This window comes from Frieseomelitta varia, unplaced genomic scaffold (assembly GCF_011392965.1).
Source record: "Frieseomelitta varia isolate USP_RPSP 00005682 unplaced genomic scaffold, Fvar_1.2 scaffold_418, whole genome shotgun sequence".
Taxonomy (NCBI): domain Eukaryota; kingdom Metazoa; phylum Arthropoda; class Insecta; order Hymenoptera; family Apidae; genus Frieseomelitta; species Frieseomelitta varia.
Window position 1 is genome coordinate 1,762,807 of NW_025110166.1, and position 20,888 is coordinate 1,783,694.

At 37.3% G+C, this 20,888-nt stretch overlaps 1 protein-coding gene across 1 annotated transcript in view; it reads left to right on the forward strand.

Moving 5' to 3' along the window:
• LOC122531858 (neural cell adhesion molecule 1-like) overlaps window positions 1-20,888 on the forward strand; it is a 407,829-nt gene that overhangs the window by 288,690 nt on the left and 98,251 nt on the right. Inside the window, exon 2 of the mRNA XM_043660123.1 lies at window positions 20,332-20,464. Coding sequence (XP_043516058.1) covers window positions 20,332-20,464 — 133 coding nt within the window. The remainder of the gene's footprint in view (window positions 1-20,331; window positions 20,465-20,888) is intronic.

A 20,888-nucleotide genomic window follows, 5' to 3' on the forward strand; every position in this document is an offset into this window, starting at 1 on the left:
AACCTTTGATATCCCGTCATTATTACTAATAGCACTATCAATTCTCTAAATCAAATATGTGCTCTGTAACATCCTCATTTTTTCATCTTTTCTACTTCTTTGTTCCTTTACCGTTTTCGCTTTATTATGTACAGAATTATTGAAGAAACAAAATTCTTTAAAAAGCTAATGAAGATCATGAATAATCCAACACTCTCTTCGTTCGTATTTTTATTACAATTCTTCCACGAATTGGAATCGTCGCGTTGATACTTTAAAAAATTTCAGCATCACCAGCGATAATATGTATAGTTTATATGCGTAATTAGAATTTAAGATGGAAGTACAAATTATCCCTCATGGTATTTTTGATATCCTGTCATTATTACTATAAATATATTATATATTAATATTATATATAATATAATATATTATGTTATATATAATTATATATTATGTTATATATATTATATTATATTATATACATAATTATTGAAAAAAGATAATGTTTGGAAACTAACTTTCTAACTTAGAAAGCTAACCAAGATCTTGAATATCCAAATTTTTCAATTGGAATCGTCATGTGGAAAGTTCAAAAACTTGACACATTTCACACGTACAACTAGACGAATCATCCCTTATTATTAACCACCTATAACATCCAACCGTTATTACCGTTAAACGCTCCGAATCAAATATACCACATACGCAGCCACAATAGCTAGCTAAATTTTACCTACGCGATTCCAAATGGGAAACGTAGCCAGGAACGACGGGCAGAACGTTTCGCTTAATAACCAACGCTCAACGTCCTCTCCGCGAGGTTTCTTTGGAAATGTCGGGGATAATGGAAGGAAGAAACGAAGAACGTAAGTGGCGCGGCGTTGTACAGCGCGGGGAAAAATTGTCTAGCAAACGGATGGCTGGAAGTGTGAGCGCCAGCGTCTCGCAAAATTAGTTTCATTCGAGAAAAATGAGACGATACGGTCCGCGGCTACCAGTCGGGCAATCATGGCGGGAAACGCAACCGCCATAAAACGATCGATATACGTATGTACGTACGATAGAGCGCTCCGATTCGATTCGATTCCAAATCCGAATCTCGGATCTGTCGCGCAGTTATCCGTAATTAACCAATTAAAACTTCCGGACGCGTAATTTCCGAAATAATAACCGGCTGCTGCCGCCATTCTATATTCTACCGACAGTTCGATTAATGCCCCAATTAAGCGGTCAACAATACGTCAAATGTAACGGAGCCGGCCTGAGAGTTCTGGCTCCGTTCCGAGGTAACTGTCTGAACATCTTCCCCTCGAGTTTCGACTGTTGGTTAGCTTGCGGACGATAGACCGAGGTTGCAGAGCTGGAAAGCTGCAGAGGACCGTTGGAACGTTGAGGTTCCTTCTGAAGGTTAACAAGATCACTTCACGCCTCGCAGATACTTTTTTTATCTCTGTCGTAATCGATTGATCTTCTCACCACGACCTAATTCGAGCTGATTTAATTTAATCAGTTTCTTAGACCATTCGTTATCTGTTAGATCTTGTCTTGTAGCTTAAAATCGACGTAGTGTTTCTCGCGCGTCATTTGGTTCAAAAGAAAAGCTGAATCTGCGTGTGATCGGCTTCTAAAATATATATTAAATATATATTTAGTACATGATATTAATATTATTGAAAATTTTTATATAAAATTGAAAAAAATTATATATTATTAATATTATTAATAATATATAATATTAACATATTATATAATATGAATATTATTAAAATTTTTTATATAAAATTAAAAAAAATTATACATCATTAATACTATTAATGATATATAATATTAACATACTATATAATATTATTATATATATATATATTATTCGACTTCTAAAATATATTTATATACTAAATACATATTATTAAAAATAATCCAAAACTCCCCCACTCGACTGTGCGTAGATCACGCAATGGTTGCATCTCGTTTTCAAAGTTTAGGTTTCATTTAGGTTAAGTTTCCCGAAACAATATACACACAGGTATGTCGGAATGTATTGCACGTGTATCACTCGTCGGGAGAGAAAATAAATTGCGGCGTGGAAGGGACACGAGTCGGAGAGACCAGAAGCAGACCGAGGACGACGCGCGAGCCAGCCAAAGCCAGTTTATTCGGATATGAGCAATAACCGTGCATTTCCATGGGCCTGGGCCAGCTTCCCTATCATTTTAAATCCGATTGCCTCGTGCCCGCGGTCATGTCGGCCAAGGAAATACCCGGAAGCGCAAATATCATTCGATAGGAGGATCGGATTCCGCGTTTCTCCGGAGAGAGCCGGAGATACGTACGTCCGATACGTACCAGCTTATTCTCCTTTTTATTCGTGCCACGCGAACGCGCCGACCCTCGCGATAAGCCCGGATCATACGCTCCCTCTTTTTTATTTTTATTTTTTTTTTTTTTTTTCTTCCTTTTCGATGAAACACGATAATTTTACGACTTTGCCCAGTCGTCGAGATAGATATCATCGGCCGTTCGTACGGGCCGACAAATTCTCCCGTGGTCGACTCTCGCGTGGATCGGGAGAGCCGATAATCGCGGAAACACAGTTTTCTGTTGAATTCAACGTGTTCAATGCGACTGATGGAACAGAAGACAACTTGCGAGCGAATAATGATATAAGTTACTTACGAATATCTGTACTTGACAAAGGATAAAGTTGCGAATAAAGTACAAGTAGCTTCATTTCCTGTTGTTTTTTTTTTTTTTTTTTTTTTTGATTTACGAGTAAACTGAACTTGTTGCCAGTATGGTCGCGAGTTGTATAATATATTGGTATGTTCAATATAGTGGTATGTCCAAAAGTTAAAAAGAATTTAGTAAAATACAAAAAAAAAAAATTTTTTGACCTTAAAATTCAAGGTTAAAGTCAATTTCGCAGTAAGTTTCTTTCCATCAAATCTAAAGTGTAGAATTCATCTATAATAGCCACCGACAAACTTTTTTTTTCCACCTTGTACATTGTCACGATCCATCGTAATAGTTACGTTTGTCATTTCTGTGACATTTTTGAAAGAAATTGACGTTGAAATTAACGCTGAATAAATATAATAATAATTATATTATATGATATTATATCACATTAAATTATAAATATATTATATTATATGATATTATATCACATTAAATTATAAATATATTATATTATATGATATTATATTATATCACATTAAATTATAATTATATTATTTTATATTATATTATATTATATCACATTAAATTATAATTATATTATTTTATATTATATTATATTATATTATACTTTTTATACTATACTATATTTTATACTATATTTTTATATTATATTATACTTATATTATATTTTATTATATATATTATATTATACTTTTTTATATATTATATTATATTATAATTATATACGACGAATGTATTACGTGTGAACACTCACTTGCAACGCTAATGTCGCGCATTCGCGTAGAAAATTCACAAGACACGACACGACCACACGTCGTGTCGCGTCAGAATTCAAAGCAGAGCGTATCTCTGCGAGTAGCAAGTTCTTTTTTTCCTTCCCCTTTTAACGAATATCCCTTCGCCCTCGATACTGAGACGAAGTGGGATCGCTTCAATTTCTCCCGATAGCTCTCGCGTATCCGTGACACGCAGAAGAGCCATGAACGCCACGAAGCAGAGCCTGAACGTGCTCGAGTCTCGCGTCGTAGATACATTAACGCCTCGAGTAGAAGCAAAATCTGGTTAGCAACAGCCTGGGTGTAAAAGCCGGGTGGGAACCTGCCGGGAAACTTCTTGCCCCGTTCTGAATAGTTGCCATGATTGTACGAACACGTACATCTACGTACATACATACAAATACAAGACGAGGCGATTTTAACGCTGAACGACCAGCGAAAATTTACAGCATGTCTATTATTGACATGGTTGAATCGTTGCATTTATTTTATTAGGTTTGTGCTTTGTTAGGACGATAATAACGCATGGAACGTCGAATTTCTGTTCGTTCGATACTTGAGCGATTGTTAATCTTTGATTGAAGATCGTTTGATGCTTTTGGAAAGCTTACTGCGTTCCGAAGTATTCAGAGATTTTTAAATAAAGGAATTTTGAATTTTAATTTTTCTATACTTCTCGAAAGCTTTCTTTCTGTAGAAAAACTTTCAGAGTCAACCTTCTCTATTTCAGAGATTTTCTGACATTTCTCGGGAAATTTGGGAAAATTCTTGCGTGAGAAAGTGTTTAAAATTATAGAGACAGAGCCTCTGTGATTCGGTCAAGACATCTTCTGTTAAATTTTCATTTTTTCTAAACGAGTTTCCTTTCTGCGGAAAAACTTTCTTTGTTCCATCGATTTCGATTTCTTCGAAAATTTGGATCACTTTTGCGTCAAAGACAGAGCCTATGTGATTAAGGCTTATTGTTTCCAAAAGTCGAAACTTTTTCGAAATCGCTTTCATTTCTCTTTTCTTTTAGAATCGCGTTAGAGGGACATTTCGATCGGTGCCTATTTCGATCAAACTCAATATCCATAATTTCAAAAAATATCCAATATAACTATCATATATAATAATTAATATATATAATAAAATATAAATATAATATAATATATAAAATATAAATATAATTAATATATATAAATATTTATTTATATATATAATATATACTGTAAATATCAAATATCGAAAAATATCCAATATAACTATCATATATAATAATTAATATATATAATAAAATATAAATATAATATAATATATAAAATATAAATATAATTAATATATATAAATATTTATTTATATATATAATATATACTGTAAATATCAAATATCGAAAAATATCCAATATAACTATCATATATAATAATTAATATATATAATAAAATATAAATATAATATAATATATAAAATATAANATCGAAAAATATCCAATATAACTATCATATATAATAATTAATATATATAATAAAATATAAATATAATATAATATATAATATAATTATATATAATATATACTGTAAATATCGAAAAATATCCAATATAACTATCATATATAATAATTAATATATATAATAAAATATAAATATAATTAATATATATAAATATTTATTTATATATATAATATATAATATAATTATATATAATATATACTGTAAATATCAAATATCGAAGATAACATTCGAAAATATCCAACTTTTCGGGATTGAAAAATACGATGGGAAGATCGGCTGGTCGTTATTAAAGGTAGAAATAAATCGTTGAATGAGATTACCCTGGAAAACAGCAGCAGCATTGCTGCAGGTGCGCGAGTAACGCTTGGAGATTTGGACTTATGAATTCGCTTGGTTTCGTTAGCCAAGTAAATCCCTGTATCGCGACCGATATTCTCGGCGTTCTCGCTAATGCGCGCGGGGCCACATGCGAACGAGTGTACACGGCGATATACACCGACGTGTACGCCGCGGAAAGCGGGAATGTTGTTATTAAATTACAACTGGTCGAAAAACCAGGGAAGGCTGGTTTCACGTTTGGTGGAATATCGTTCGCACAATGCCTCGTGTGGCAACGTGTCTCGCATTATTATGTAATGAATATTTAATAATATTCGATAGGGCACGAGCGAGAGTGGATCGCGTCAGTTTCGCGCAGTCGCGAAACGATTTAATTAAGCGAGATCGTATCTCCGACCGGCGATACTACTTTCACATAAATTATCGTTGCCGAATTTTCTCCGTTAATCCGTAATAAATAGCGTGCTCGAAACAAATAACGGTATTTCGTTCGATTAGCCGCGGCTTCGCGTTTCGTCGGAATTAGAGCGCCAATTTCCCGAGGAAACGCGGCGCGCGCCGGATTTGGCTTCTCAAATTTAAGCGTACGCGAGCCCCCTGGTCGTTTATACGTTATACGTACTTTGGAAACTTGAGATTAGAGGCGATCGTTTGGAGAAAGTTCGCCAACACGTTCACTGTGTTAGGTTTCCTTTTTTTGATATTAGTACGTGAATATATATTACAGTATTCATCTTCGAGACAAATTGTCATAAAATATTTAACCTTGACCAATGTGGCTTGATACTTTTTTTTTTCTTGGTTTAATATTCCTTCAATTTATGACGAGAAAAATATATATGTCAGGTTGAAAAAAAAATAAAGATGACTTTGGAAACTTCGAAACTCCTCAACGCCACATTTTGCCTTTCCCTCGAAACGTAACTTCTGTATATTAAACAATTTTTCATTAGACGCCTTGTTTAAAAGTTATTTTAGATGCACGTGAATCACGCTGTATAATAATATTATTATATGTTGTAATAGATTTTTTTTTTATACAGTCATATACAAAAATTTTTTATATTTTTTTTTTATAGTGTTGAGTGAATTTTATTTATTATAACACGCACTTGGTTTAAGATTTGTTGACTTGGATTAAGATTTGTTCAATTACAAATTTGTTCCTTGAATTTTTTGGAGTGAAATTAACATTCATATAAATTTATATTCTTGAATGTTGTTTTACGCGTTGCTGTTATTTAAATAAACGGACGTCAAGCATACAGACACCAGTACGTCATAATGAGTAAATATTATTCTTTGTCAAAATTTCACGAGAATCCCATTTTATTGTGAAATAAAATTAACTTTAAAAAAATTTATAAGACATCCGGAACGTGTGTGAAATGAACGTGCCAAGAGTTTAATTATTCGTCTGACGAATGCCACTTAGAATCGGGCAATTAATCTCGTCTTCCAATTTCATCGGTCTTTGTTTCAACGAACAAGCTGGCGAGAAGTGGAAACACAAAGACACTGAACTTGTAGATCAATGTTTCAGAAACGGTGTATCTCTTTACCAAGCGCACACCGAGTAGCCTCTGCGCCTGACGAGCGAGAATTACTAGAAACGCTTTAAATTCCCGAGCAGACGTCTTTCGAAAGAAGACACGGCGGGGGACGACATGTAGGAAACGGTCAGAATTAGTATACTGTGCAAATTGGCGAGTCAATTTACACTGGTGGAGCGAACTCCGCGGTGTGTACACTCACTCTCTTGTGTCCGCTTCAAACGAACTGCCGTTTGCTTATTTCCCGTATCGGTGTCGACGGTTCGTTAACCCTTTTAGCAAGTTTTTGTCGCTGTCGCGGATGAAAAAAGCTCGTTGCCAAATCGCGAGATTTATACAACGTGTACGATGATTGCGTATTTTTATAAAGTATCCGTTATTTGAAGTTATTCGCGAAGGGATTGTCGCCCGAAGAAACATCGTCTCGTTTTAATTAAACACGAGTTGAAAATATTCGCGAATCGCCAATATCATCATCATCGACGTTCGATATTATCCTTGGCAGAGATAATCGTATAATCGTATAAGTCGTTCGATCTGTGAATCGGATCAGGCCGCGTGCGTGAAAGCACACGTCAAGTTTCCAAGCTTTCTTGAACGAATCGATAGCAATGACGGTATAAATCACGATCGCGTGGAATTTATCGAAACACGCCTGAAAGGTCTTGTTTTATGGCTGCGCCGCGACGCGTGCAGTTGAATAAATAAAGGAGGATCCGGAGAGGAGGGGAGAAAAAAAAAAAAAGAATTTATGAAAACCCTCCATTTTACGAGCGTATTAAACGATCCGCTGGCATCGGGAGGGCCATCGAAAGAATCGAATTGAAAATATAATGTCGCCGACAATCCTATCGACGCGCTCTATAGATACAAATTTGTAATAAATTCGACGCCGATGATCGATCGCGGCCGGTTCCGCGACGCGTATAACGTATGAAACGGGAAACGGCCGTAACTGGTTACTAAAATTCCCGATTTGCGAGCTGATGCTCGAAACGCGAAATTCCCGATTAATTATATCCGTGATGTCGCGTGTTAGAGTCGATTAGTAATGCGTTTCTATGATTTTCGCGCGATTCGCGGGAGAGGGAGGGATGACACGGCCGGAAATGCCCCTCGAAACACGCAAAACCACTTTCGAAAATTTATTAAACGATGCGGGGCGCGATGCGATCGCATTGATTACGATCGATCGATTCGACGATTTATTTCCGTCTCTCTACGAAATATAATAATAATAATAATAATAATAATACGAAAGGAGAAGGAAAGATGAAAAAATGGGAATTTGAGGATTTTTGTGCATTTATAGGAAATGCGGAGTTCGTCGATCGATTCGACGATTTATTTGCGTCTCTAGAATAATAATAAAACGAAATAATAATAATAATAATAATAATACGAAAGGAGAAGGAAAGATAAAAAAATGGGAATTTGCGGATTTTTGTGCATTTATAGGAAATGCGGAGCTCGTCGATCGATTCGACGATTTATTTGCGTCTCTTGAATAATAATAAAACGAAATAATAATAATAATAATAATACGAAAGGAGAAGGAAAGATGAAAAAATGGGAATTTGAGGATTTTTATGCATTTATAGGAAATGCGGAGCTCGTCGATCGATTCGACGATTTATTTGCGTCTCTTGAATAATAATAAAACGAAATAATAATAATAATAATAATACGAAAGGAGAAGGAAAGATGAAAAAATGGGAATTTGAGGATTTTTATGCATTTATAGGAAATGCGGAGCTCGTCGATCGATTCGACGATTTATTTGCGTCTCTTGAATAATAATAAAACGAAATAATAATAATAATAATAATACGAAAGGAGAAGGAAAGATGAAAAAATGGGAATTTGAGGATTTTTATGCATTTATAGGAAATGCGGAGCTCGTCGATCGATTCGACGATTTATTTGCGTCTCTCGAATAATAATAAAACGAAATAATAATAATAATAATAATACGAAAGGAGAAGGAAAGATGAAAAAATGGAAATTTGAGGATTTTTGTGCATTTATAGGAAATGCGGAGCTCGTCGATCGATTCAACGATTTATTCGCGTCTCTCGAAATAATATCGCGAAAGAAGAAGAATATTCTGGAAGAAGAAGACGAGAAAAAAAATAGGAATCTGCGGATTTTTGTGCGCTTATAGAAAACTACCTACATCAGCGTATAAAAATAATTGGGAAAAGTATATAAGATATTTGGCACGTGAAACAATGTTTCACCGAGCTTCTATCTCTTCCGTCATATTCTTGAAGATACGAATTCACATAAAAATTACTACACATCCCTGTCATCGATTTATTTACTCAGACTTCTGTTCTTTAAATGTGAAAATGGTTTGAATGTCCCGCGTATTTCGAAAATTCAGCAACTCCAAAAGCCAGATATTTCAAACGAACGCTCGGCAAACACTGCAAGAGGTCAAGAGAGAAATACTCTGCCAAGAGAACATTAGGAACATTTGGAGTGACAAATACGAAACTTGAGGTCTCGCGAAATATTCAGAACCTGCCTTCGGAGGGCGCTAAAAAATTCAAATTCAAAACCGTAAGCTCAGGTCTGTAAACTGTCCAACAACTTTTCCTGAAGATTCCACACACCCGCTCTCAAACAACAATTCCGTAACATCGATAGGAAAAAAACTAGTCGAGTCTTCTCGAGTAAAATCCACGAATTCCATGATTCATCAAGAAGCTCCCAAATAGTGAATCCTATAATTTCTGGCTGATCTTAAATCATCTTAACAATTATCTCGACGATTCACGACCCTCCATCCGAGATCGGAATCATCCGATGAGTCGGTGATAGTGAAACACGGGGATCTCCACGCGGTGCGTTAATCACTCGGACGCAACTCACGTCTCTGACACGATAAAATCGCGGCTAAGCGGAGGCATTTATTTCTCTCTCTCTCTCTCTCTCTCTCTCTGGCTGATGTTATCGATTCGAGCGACCGGTGGCCGCGTTTCTGGCTGCCACCGCGACAACCGTTTATGTACACGTTTCCCGCGATATGACAAACAGCATGACGCCGTGGCGGCCATACTGCACGCGGCTCGTTGATACGCGCCGTGAAACGTCAGGCCAGCTTTTCCTCCGTCTGTACGGCAGGCCGCCGCCAAAATGAACGAGCTTCGAGGACGTCACACCTCGAGAACACTTGGACGATCGTCGGTTGGATACCTCGTCAGCTAAAGCTGTCCGCCGCCATTTTAATCAACGTTGAGCACATTGGAGAAAAATGTAAATGTGTAGAATAATGGGCACAGGTTCGAAATTCGCAACAAACTGATCGAATCTCCGTCAAACGATGTAAAAGTTCCTCTTCACGTCTGTATTACAGAATTAGAAAACTGTCGACAGTGCATTCTCAATCGTGTTGCGAGATTGTCAGTTATAATAATTAAAGTGAAAGTATCTCAACAGTTGCTGAATATCTTGAGATTTTATCTATGTATATTTGCATCGAACATCGAGGTAACATTTGTTTCTTTATGTTGCGCGTTATAACTAAAAAGAACTGTTGCAAGATCTCTCTCATTGTCAGATCCTCAATTATAGCAACTTGTGAAAGTATCTCAGCAGTTGTTAAATAGCTTGAGATTTATGTATGTATATATTTGCATTAAACTTGCACCAAACGTTTACGTAACATTTCTTCTTCTATGTATGTTACACGTTATAATTGAAAGAAAAACTGTCAACAGTTGCAAGATCCTCATTTATAAAAATTTGTGAAAATATCTATCAGTTGCTAAATATCTTGCAATTTGCGCGCCATAAGATGCTTTTCTCTCTATATTGAATAATTTTTGTTACGAAGAAATAATCTTTCCCGGATTAAACTTCGAGGAATCTGGTCGTTCATCACTCCGAACTCATAAAACTCGTCGCTGCACAAAACTTATTGGACAACCCGATGCGTTAGGGATTTAATCAACCGTAAAATTGCCTCGTCTCGGGTCAGCTTTTTGGCAGAACTGAGACGAGTCAGAACTAATTGTTTAAACACACACACGCGTATAACACAGATTGCAAATATTTCCGATAACGATACGCTCAAGGACGGAGAAACACAGTTATGAATTTCTCTTCAAACCGAAACAGAGAAGGATTTATCATGAAGGAATTCCACTGACCTTTTCACTAGAACACCGATGTCCCTCGAGCGTAGCACTGATCATAATACCTGAAAAGAAACGTGACTCTGAATTATTCACATTAAACAACAAACCTTCCAAACACTATTAATACAATTTTCATGCTAATACGACTGTATCTTCCCCGAATATCGCGCGGAATTATCAAACATATTTTATAATTTTATATCCACACGCCCCGTTTTATTATTCACGGAAACCAACGTACGTTTTTGTACGTATCTCTTCTGCTGTATAATTAATCCGCGTGGTTCGGAAAGAAGAGGGAAAAATCCACGAACGTGAAAGGAGAAACGAAGGAAAATACGCGCGGAAAATACGTTGTCGAACGGAACGAGAACTCCTGCTAGAAATTACGGAATTATTTTGCGCGAAGGGTTTCGCGCTCGTGGCCGCGGCTCGTACGGCTGAATCGTTTGACGATCGTGGAAAGATTACCTAATATTCTCCTCGGATAGTTTAATGAGATTATTTCGCAGCAAGGACTTCGCCGTTGCGGCGCGCTACCACGGGAATATTAATACTCGTACAACGTCGGAGATCGCTGCGGAAATATCTCGAAAACCTCTATTCTTTCGCACGGTTTCTTTCTTTAACGTCTCGTGTATTATATTATAACAGAACGTCGATCGTTCGAATATTGATTTCCCAAGTAGAGAGCCTAATAACGTATGTGCCTGATTCAACTATATTTCAAGCAACGTCTATACTTCTAAACACGTGTCCTCGTCCCAAATTTTAGTATCTAACAGTTAAACCATTAAATTAACTGTTAAACTTATCCTCGTCCCAAATTTTAATATCTAATAGTTAAACTATTAAATTTCTTATTAAAGTGTATTATATTGTAATAGAACGTCGATCGTTCGTATATCCGATTTTCCCAAGTACAGAGCCTAATAACGTATGTACGTGATTCAACTATATTTCGAGCAATGTCTATACTTCTAAACACGTGTCCTTGTTCCAAATTTTAGTATCTAACAGTTAAACCATTAAATTAACTGTTAAACTTATCCTCGTTCCAAATTTTAATATCTAATAGTTAAACTATTAAATTTCTTATTAAAGTGTATTGTAATAGAACGTCGATCGTTCGTATATCCGATTTTCCCAAGTACAGAGCCTAATAACGTATGTACGTGATTCAATTGTTTTTCGAGCAACGTCTATACTTCTAAACACGTGTACTTGTCCCAAATTTTAGTATCTAACAGTTAAACTATTAAATTTCTATTAAAGTCAAGCTCATTTATTTAATTTTATGTTACGTTTGCCTCGATGTGTTCCCTCCAGCGCTCACCTTCCTTGACTTCAAATTGAAATTCAAATACATTTGCCGCTATTTCCTTCTTTATCGACGATCGGTCGAAAAGTGTCACGCACCGCTGCAAGTCGAGACACGTGGGAGGAGGAAAAAAACGCCGTGAAAACGCGAAACGAAAAAGCAGCGGGGCCGATTGATCGAATAGGTGATTCGTGTCGAGTGTCACGCGTTGGAATTCCGCGGAACACGCTCGAATATCAATAAAGCAACCGACCGAGCGTAATCATATTTCACCGGATGACAGAAGGGACGAGTTGAAAACGAGGATTCGTTGTTTCATCCTGTTTCTGCCCGTTCTTGCACAATTCCATTCATTTTGCTGCTTTGAAGTCCGACAAAGATCGCGAGGATGAGAGACGACGGCCTGGCAATGAGACCGAGTCGCAATCACCTTGTCGATATTCTTCAACCCTTTTCGCCACGACAGTCCGCTCCGCCGGAGCGCCGCCATTAATAGATACCCTCAAAGCACCGCCAAAAGTATACACATTCATCGAATTACCTTTTGGCTCCGTTACTTTTGAAATAGAATCCTCTTTGAATTTCCACGTAACAGTTTGACAATGGCCTAGAATGTTTCTTCTTTTAACAAACTTTCAATTCTTCGAGCAAAAATCTAACCTAAAAAACTTAATCTGACTAAACCTCTAACCTAACTAAAACTGTAAACCTAAAAATCTAACCTAAATTTTTAAGAGATTAACACAGTTATATTCGGTCTCCTCCATTTTTCATCACAATAATTTCTCATCGTATAAATGTTATCACCGTCGAATAGAAAAGGTAGAAAAAGCTCGTCTCATGCATTTTTAATATATAATTATTCTAATAGTCAATAGATGCCATATACAGGGTGGTCCGTTTAAGCGAGGCTACCTAAATATCGTTTCGAATTGTAATGACGCAAAGAATATTTTCTGTCTAACATTGAAAGGCTAATAACTGGTTAGAATATTTCTTTCAAGGTCATTGAACGTTTTTTTTTTCACGTAACTTTTTTTTATTGTATCGTGTAGTTGGTAAAAAAAATACATTCAAGCATGTAAAGAATATAACCTTGAAAATGTAAGTTTTACTTATGAATTTACTTCTATCGGGATCACAGAGCTTTTGCCAAGATGCGACAATCTTATAATAACTTATAATAAATGTTTACTGATTTGTTACATCGTCAATGATAACCTCTTCAAGTAGCTTGAAATCCTGATCAGTGTATCGAGATTTGTCAGTGATTCACAGTGGAATTAAACGCAAGGAATGATCAGTATAATATTCACTTTTGAAAGTGAAAGTAAGTAGTGTTTCAGAGGTCGTCGCGTGGATGCCGTGTATAACCGCTCGTAATGAAAGGGTCAAACACATCTTAAAGCTGAATGAAAAGAGAGAGAGAGAGAAGCGAAAGAGACGAGGAAAATCGAGAAGACAGAACTCATTGACTTAAAGAACGAAGGAACGCTCGTCGATTTCCACGAATCGGTGGCGAATGTTTCGAATTTCCTCGCGCACGGTGAATTCGAAGAATAGAATATTCGATGGGGGTTGAACGGCCTAATTTTCTGCCGAGGGATTCCCTCTGTGGCACAGGCAAGGCGAAATTCATGAATGTTCGATTACTTGATTGGGTCTCGCGGGGAGAGTACAGGAGAGATTACGTGAATCAGAATTTGCAATTTTCTGTCAGAGTGGATTACGTTACTCCGAAATAATTCAGCTACTCGACGGTATCGTTCAGTCGTTGATAATGATACGTTTGAAACAGGGCATTTAATCCTAATTTCACGCGATAAATATCGTTGATACGGACGATGATGCGAGTTAAATTAATCGATGCATTAAATTTCTCCTAAGCGCGTTATTAAAAAGAGATAATTCGATAATGATAAGTCGATGAGAGGAAATGACAATGAAAAATTGCCGATAATTTAATACAATTTAAAATTTCGTGAAAAATGATCATATAACGATCCACTCCGTCTCGTTTTAAAGCGTGAACTTTCGCTTCTACTTTGGCACTCGGTGAATTTTTCAAGATGACTTTACATCAGGCAGCGGGTGGAGACTTGGAGGATACTTTCTTCTCAAGTATTGTAAAAGTTCGAACACGTGTAAAAATATTAAAAAATTTTGCTCCTAACGAGATCCATCATTATCAGAGACTGAAGAAGGGACTCGCGAAACAAGAGATTAAAATGAGATCAAGTTGATCGTCACGTGCTCTTTCGTTACGAAAATCACATCAGTTCCAATTGTCAACGATTTTTTATTGTGTACACTTCTTGTCGCTAATGATCTTCATTTGATCAAAAAAAAAAAAAAAGTAGATCACTTACGATTCAACGAACTTAAACCAGGCTTTAACTTAAGTCACCGAAAGCCACCGCTTATTCTACTCGCGAGCAAGAAAATCAACGCAACCGTGTCGCCAACAACAGTCTGGCCCCCCGTTCGAGCATGAAAATCCACGCGCCGGATCGCCAGATATGGATCAACTCTACTTAATCTCCGTAGGCGAGGCGTGCAGCGTACCGCGTCGCTAATTATTGACACGTACCGCTTAATCCACGCCAGAAACCTCTGCGCACACCTGTTAATTACTCGGCCCCACCCGCGCCTCGCGCTTAATTCTCGATATTACACGCGTTAAGACGTCGGCCGACTAATTACCGAGTCGCGCGTACTTGATACGGGAAGTTACGAGACCGCGATCGAATCTGCCGACTAAATGCCGGCCTATGCCACTTAATCCCAGGTATCTTACGCCCGCTAACAGAAGCGTTGCCCCTCCGCCACTTCATTTCGCCGCTCGAACACGCCCGCCGCCGCTCTGCAAACACTCGCGTGGCTCGCGTGTGTTAGCATCGCGTGTTCCACGCGCTCGGTGCTCATTGTCAGTCGTCGCGGCTCGATTGCGTGAGAAAAAGAAAGCGAGCAGGAGGGAAATCAAAGTAGGAAACGGAAGCAGTTGCGCCGGAAATCTTCGACGGTCGGCGGAGGTACGCGTTAAGCGTATTATGTTTCTTCAAAGTCCCCGTGGACTGAAAGTCGCGTACCCTTTTGGTTCCGCTGGATACTGGAGTGGACGCAAAGGCTTCTCCTTGCCGAGGAACCTGACCAGAGGGAATAAAAGACTCGGATAACGAATGCTCGGATCTCTGAGTAAAGCGATACCATTATGTACCGATGCGATGGGATCCGGGTTTCGCGGAAGAGCGGGAAATCATCGGGTAATGTCATAACGTTGACCGTGAATAATAATAAACGGGGATAATAGACGTGATTGCTAGTTGTTAGATTCGCAGGCTGTCAATAAAATACAGGCGCTAATGATTTCGCTTCGCTTCGCGTTTCGTCGAAATTTTCTAAATTGACTCTCCCGCTGCGAGGAAGATGCTCAACTTTTGGAGTTACGTTTAAACTGCTAGAAAAATTGCTTTGATCCTGCGTTTTATACAGAAAGAAACTTTCAGATTTGTCCAGAATAGTGTCATAGCGATGCTCAATGTACAGGGTGGAAAGAAAAGTTTGCCCGTGGCTGTCATAGATGAATTCTACACCTTCGATTTCGTGGAAAGAACCTGTCAGAAAATTTGATCTTGAATTTCAAGGTCAGATTTTCTTTGCATTTTATTTTACTCATCACTTTTTCAAGAAAAATCGTAATAAACTGTCTTAATCATTTAACGCGTACGTGCTAACAGCGACTTAATGGTTCTGAACACGTGGATGTTTATATTGCATAATTCTCGTATTAGGTTTCGTTAATATTTAATTTATCACAATTGTAACGCCAGTGTCATTCGAAACAATCTAATGATAAAACCAACGGTTAACATTGTTCGAAATATAAACATTACGTAATATATAGACATCCACGCGTTCAGAATCATAAAGTCGCTGTTAGCGGTATTAAATGATTAGAAAACTTCCTTGCCATTCTTCAAGAGAGCTATAAAGTTGCAAAGGTTGCAATTTATAACTTCTTGATGAATTTTTGTTTCGTCGTACATTCTGACTGCTCTGAATAATCTCCATTTCTTTGCTATTTCTGTGAACATTTCAGAGAAGGAAGAAACTCTATAAGAAAGTACAATCTAAGAAGAAAAAATTAAAAAATCAGAAAAATAAGTGAGTCGCTGCGACAAGTTTATCTCCTGCAATCGTTAAAACGATGCTCTTCAGACTCGATATGAAATTTTTCTCTCTCGTTATTAACGAATTGAGAAACAATGAAACCGTCACAGCGAGAGAATTAATAAGTACAATTTACTCGTCGAGGTTCGCTCTGCACCGCGTATTTAATCTAAATTTTCCAAAGTGGAAAGAGACCAAAAAAAAGAAGAAAAAAAAGAAATTTTAAACAGCGCGGAGCAAAAAGTTTCCGATAGCCTACGAAATAGCCTGCGGGACAATCGCCAATCGCGTGTCTGGTGTAAACTAACTTCATCCCCCTCCGGTGTTCTTAACAGGCTCGTCCCAGTTAATCAGAAAATTGGCTGCGAACTGGCGCAGCGCGTCCGCGCGATTAAAACCATTCACGCGATAAATAACTACGCGTTCAGCGCCAGCCAACAGTTAACCTTTGTTTTCGCCCGTGTCCCACTACCGCTGCGCGACACAATGTCCAGTCGTTTCGAAAACACGAATCAAATCGATTCGCCAACGCACAAATACCCAGAGAGCGCGTACGTAGTTCTAGAAATTATAATTTCTGTTTCTGTACGCTCGTCTTTAACACTGCCGCATCTGGGTCACTGGAGGACGACTCGAGACTCGTTTTCCCCCGACGACGACGACGACGACGACGACAACGAGCAGAGAACGAGCGTTTCGTTTTATTTCGCCTGTTCTTTTCCCTTTTTTCTTTTCTCTTTTCTTTTCTTTCCTTTTCTTTTCTTTTCTTTTCTTTTTTGTTCCTGTTATTCCCGAAACGACTGGTTAAGTAGAAGCATTTTCATGCGCACGGCGGCGCACGGAAAAACAAGGGAGCGTACGTTATTACCTCGCTCGAGAGACGCGTCTGTCTCTTTCCCTCCCTCCCTCTCCCAGCTCGGGAGAAGTCATAGACTCTCCTCAACTCTCCTCGGAATTTCCTGGCCGAACGACGCGATGGAATTTCCGAGAGATTAATGGTCGCGTAACGGATCGTCGAAGAAACGAACGAAACTCGCTGGCGAAACTCTGAACCGAGGGGTAAAATAATCCTTCGTCTGGACGGCCTGTAATAACGATCCTTTCGACGTCTGCAGGACGGACAGAGAAACTGACAGAAAAATGACAGAAAAGTGATACGAAATAACAGGGCAAACGTACGAATGGAACATTGGAGAGTTCATATGCACGCGCGAATGGTTGTGTTCAGGATCGAAACGAAAGGCCCTGAAATAAAGTTCTCTCAACTTTTCTCGAAAAAGAGTGAATTGAAAATCGCGAGATTTCGTTGAAGTTTCAAAACACTTTTCCCGACTTGACACTAAACATGCCAAACGATCGGTTTAAAAATTTGATTTCAATTTCTTTCGCTCGTTAAACTCTCATGTGAAAATGATGAAAATATATAATTTCTTTTCTCATCTCATCTGCGCACTGTTTTTTATATTAAACTGACAACTAGCTGCACTATTTTCTTGAAAGCACCTTTATTTCATGACCGGTCATTTGACCAGTTATAGTAGAAATATTAGAAATATAATAATAGGTTAGATAAATACAATCGATTAAATTCCAAAGTGAAATTTCCAGTGGGTACAATATACAGGGTGTCCATAAAGTCTCTTTACAATTTAAAAAATTTATTACAAAGACAAATGAAAAGACAGATAAGTAGAAATTACTACAAAATGAGTCGTATATATTTAAGTTTTTTTCTGTCTTATTTAATATACCTCTATATAGGCGCCATTAGTGATGTCCCTTACCTTTGTTCGATACACGATATCTTTAACATAACCCCACGTACGCATCTATAAAGTCTCTTTACAATTTCAAAAATTTATTACAAAAGTAATTGAAGAGATATCTTCGTCAGATTTGTTCTATATATTCAGTAATTATCAAGATTTCTATCACATTGCATTTCATATCCTGTTGATGAATAAGATACTGTTAAATGAACTCCTTAAAAAGTGGCTACTCTTCAAGAGAAGGCACAGTGTGTGTCATGATTTATTGAAACCAACTCGGATCTGCAGACTGAGCGAAACTTCATAACTAAGTATGGAAGAGATCCACCGTCACGTCCATCAATTCGTGCATGGCACATGAAATTTATGGAGACAGGGACAGTGTTCGATAAAGAGAGGAATGGACGACCAAGAACATCTGAGGGAAACATCGATCGTGTAAGAAATCGAGTACCGTCTTGATGTGCTTCGTGCAATTAATGGTGCCCATATAGAGGTGTATTAAATAAGACAGAAAAAATATTAAATATATACGACTCATTTTGTAAATAATTTCCACTCGTCTGTCCTTTCATTTGCCTCTGTAATAAATTTTTGAAATTGTAAAGAGACTTTATGGACACTCTGTATAAAGTGCTGGTACGTTTAGCGTTAAACCATAGACACGTTGCTACAATTTAACTCTCGAAACAACGAACGTAAATCGCGATTATTTCCTCTCCCTCCCTAAGGCGGTATTTTCTCGACCGTTTTCTCTGAATTTTGCATGTGACGCGCCGGCACTCAGCCGCATAAACATGCAGGTGCGCATTACGGGGACAGCGGCGGCAGTCGCTGCTCTCAAGAAAGACGGCCCATAAATCTTAAGTTCGCTCCTTGATCCGAGTCGAGGGACCCGCGAAATATAAATCACCATTCTGGATAACGTGACTGACATGTTTTCATCAGGAAACTTCTTAGCCTCTCAACACGCTCCCCGCGATACTGTCTCTCATTGGCATAATACATCAACACGCGAAAGCTCACGCTTCGCCTCGTTCGTCTCGGACACTTTTCTAATTACTGCAAAACGATCTTGTTTCAAAGCGTTGGAAAAGCAATCATTTCGTCAAAGCAGATTTTCGCTTAAACTTTAAACCTCGATTATTCAGAAATATCCAATATCTAATTGTACGAAATATCTAATATTTTTCGAAATATCGCACTGGCCAGAGAGTAAAATATTTTTCTAAACAAAATGAACTAAATGTCTTAAATACTGACATCGTTTTAAACAGCGAATTCTCCAATCTTCGGCTTATTTTAGAAAAGGGAACTGCGCGATTTCGTTAACATGAAACCGAAGTATAGAGAGGGCTGCCGTACGAAAATTCTATTATCCAAGCACATTTCTCGCAATTAATTTCGGTAATCGAGGTTCCACCGTGTCACTTCAACTGCAGATTGCTGCAGAATCTGAACTTCCGCCAAACGAAATTTTCCTCCCATAATTAAACTCTGCAGTTATCTTTGATACCAATTAACTATGAAACTTAAACACTTTGCAGTTAACTATGAAACTGTGGTATTCAATCAGACAGATTGATCGTAGATTACTTGCAAATAAATAATATAAATAACAATATGGATAAATATATTCATATAACTTAATATTACGTTATAATTTATTAATTTATTTATAATTAAATTTTATATAATAGAATATAAATATTTATATTATATACTATCATAAAATAATATAATATAATATATATTATAAGTATTAATATATATAAATAGTATAAGTATATATAATATAATTTATAATATATTAGTATATAAATAGTATAAGTATATATATATAATATAATTTATAATATAATATTATTCATATATGTATGTAATATAAAATAATATTTATATAATATTATAAAATAATATATATAATATATTATATTATATTATATTATATTATATTTATATTATAAGTATTTATACATATATAATATAATTTATAAAATAACATAATATATATTATATTATATTACAAATATATATATAAATAATACAAATAAATTCCCAAAAATGCTGATGTCCCTCTTTGTTCCAGTCCCGATATCGCACATCGTGGCACTGGTCGGGGATCCGACGTACCTTCCCTGCGACATATCAACCACCCACGAAGGGGATTCGGTGCACCTGGTGCTGTGGTACCGCGAGGACCTCGGTACATCGGTTTACAGGTAAGAAGCAAATCAATTTGTATCGCGCGACATGCTCGTTCATGTATGTGTTTGTGTGTGTGTGTATGTGTGTGCACGAGCAAACAGCCGTGGGCTGGTTCTCTATCTGGACGGGACAGCCTGGCAAACCAGTGAACGTCGACGGGACGAAAGATTAGTGTGGCCGATATCGGGCGAGGGCAAGTTGCTACGCCGGTCTCCACGGAAAATTTATTCCGTGTCGGGCGACCAGCCACGGTCAACTGCAGCCTCTCCTACGATTTAGAGTCAAAGTTGTCACTTGCTTAACAGCGTACCACTAAAATCTTACGAGAGAGAGAGTTACGAGCTGGCATCGACAATAATTTCTACAAGTCACATTGATTATCGTTCTTCGACGAGACGTTCATACAAAATTTAGTCACCTTTCCTTCTTTCCAATTTT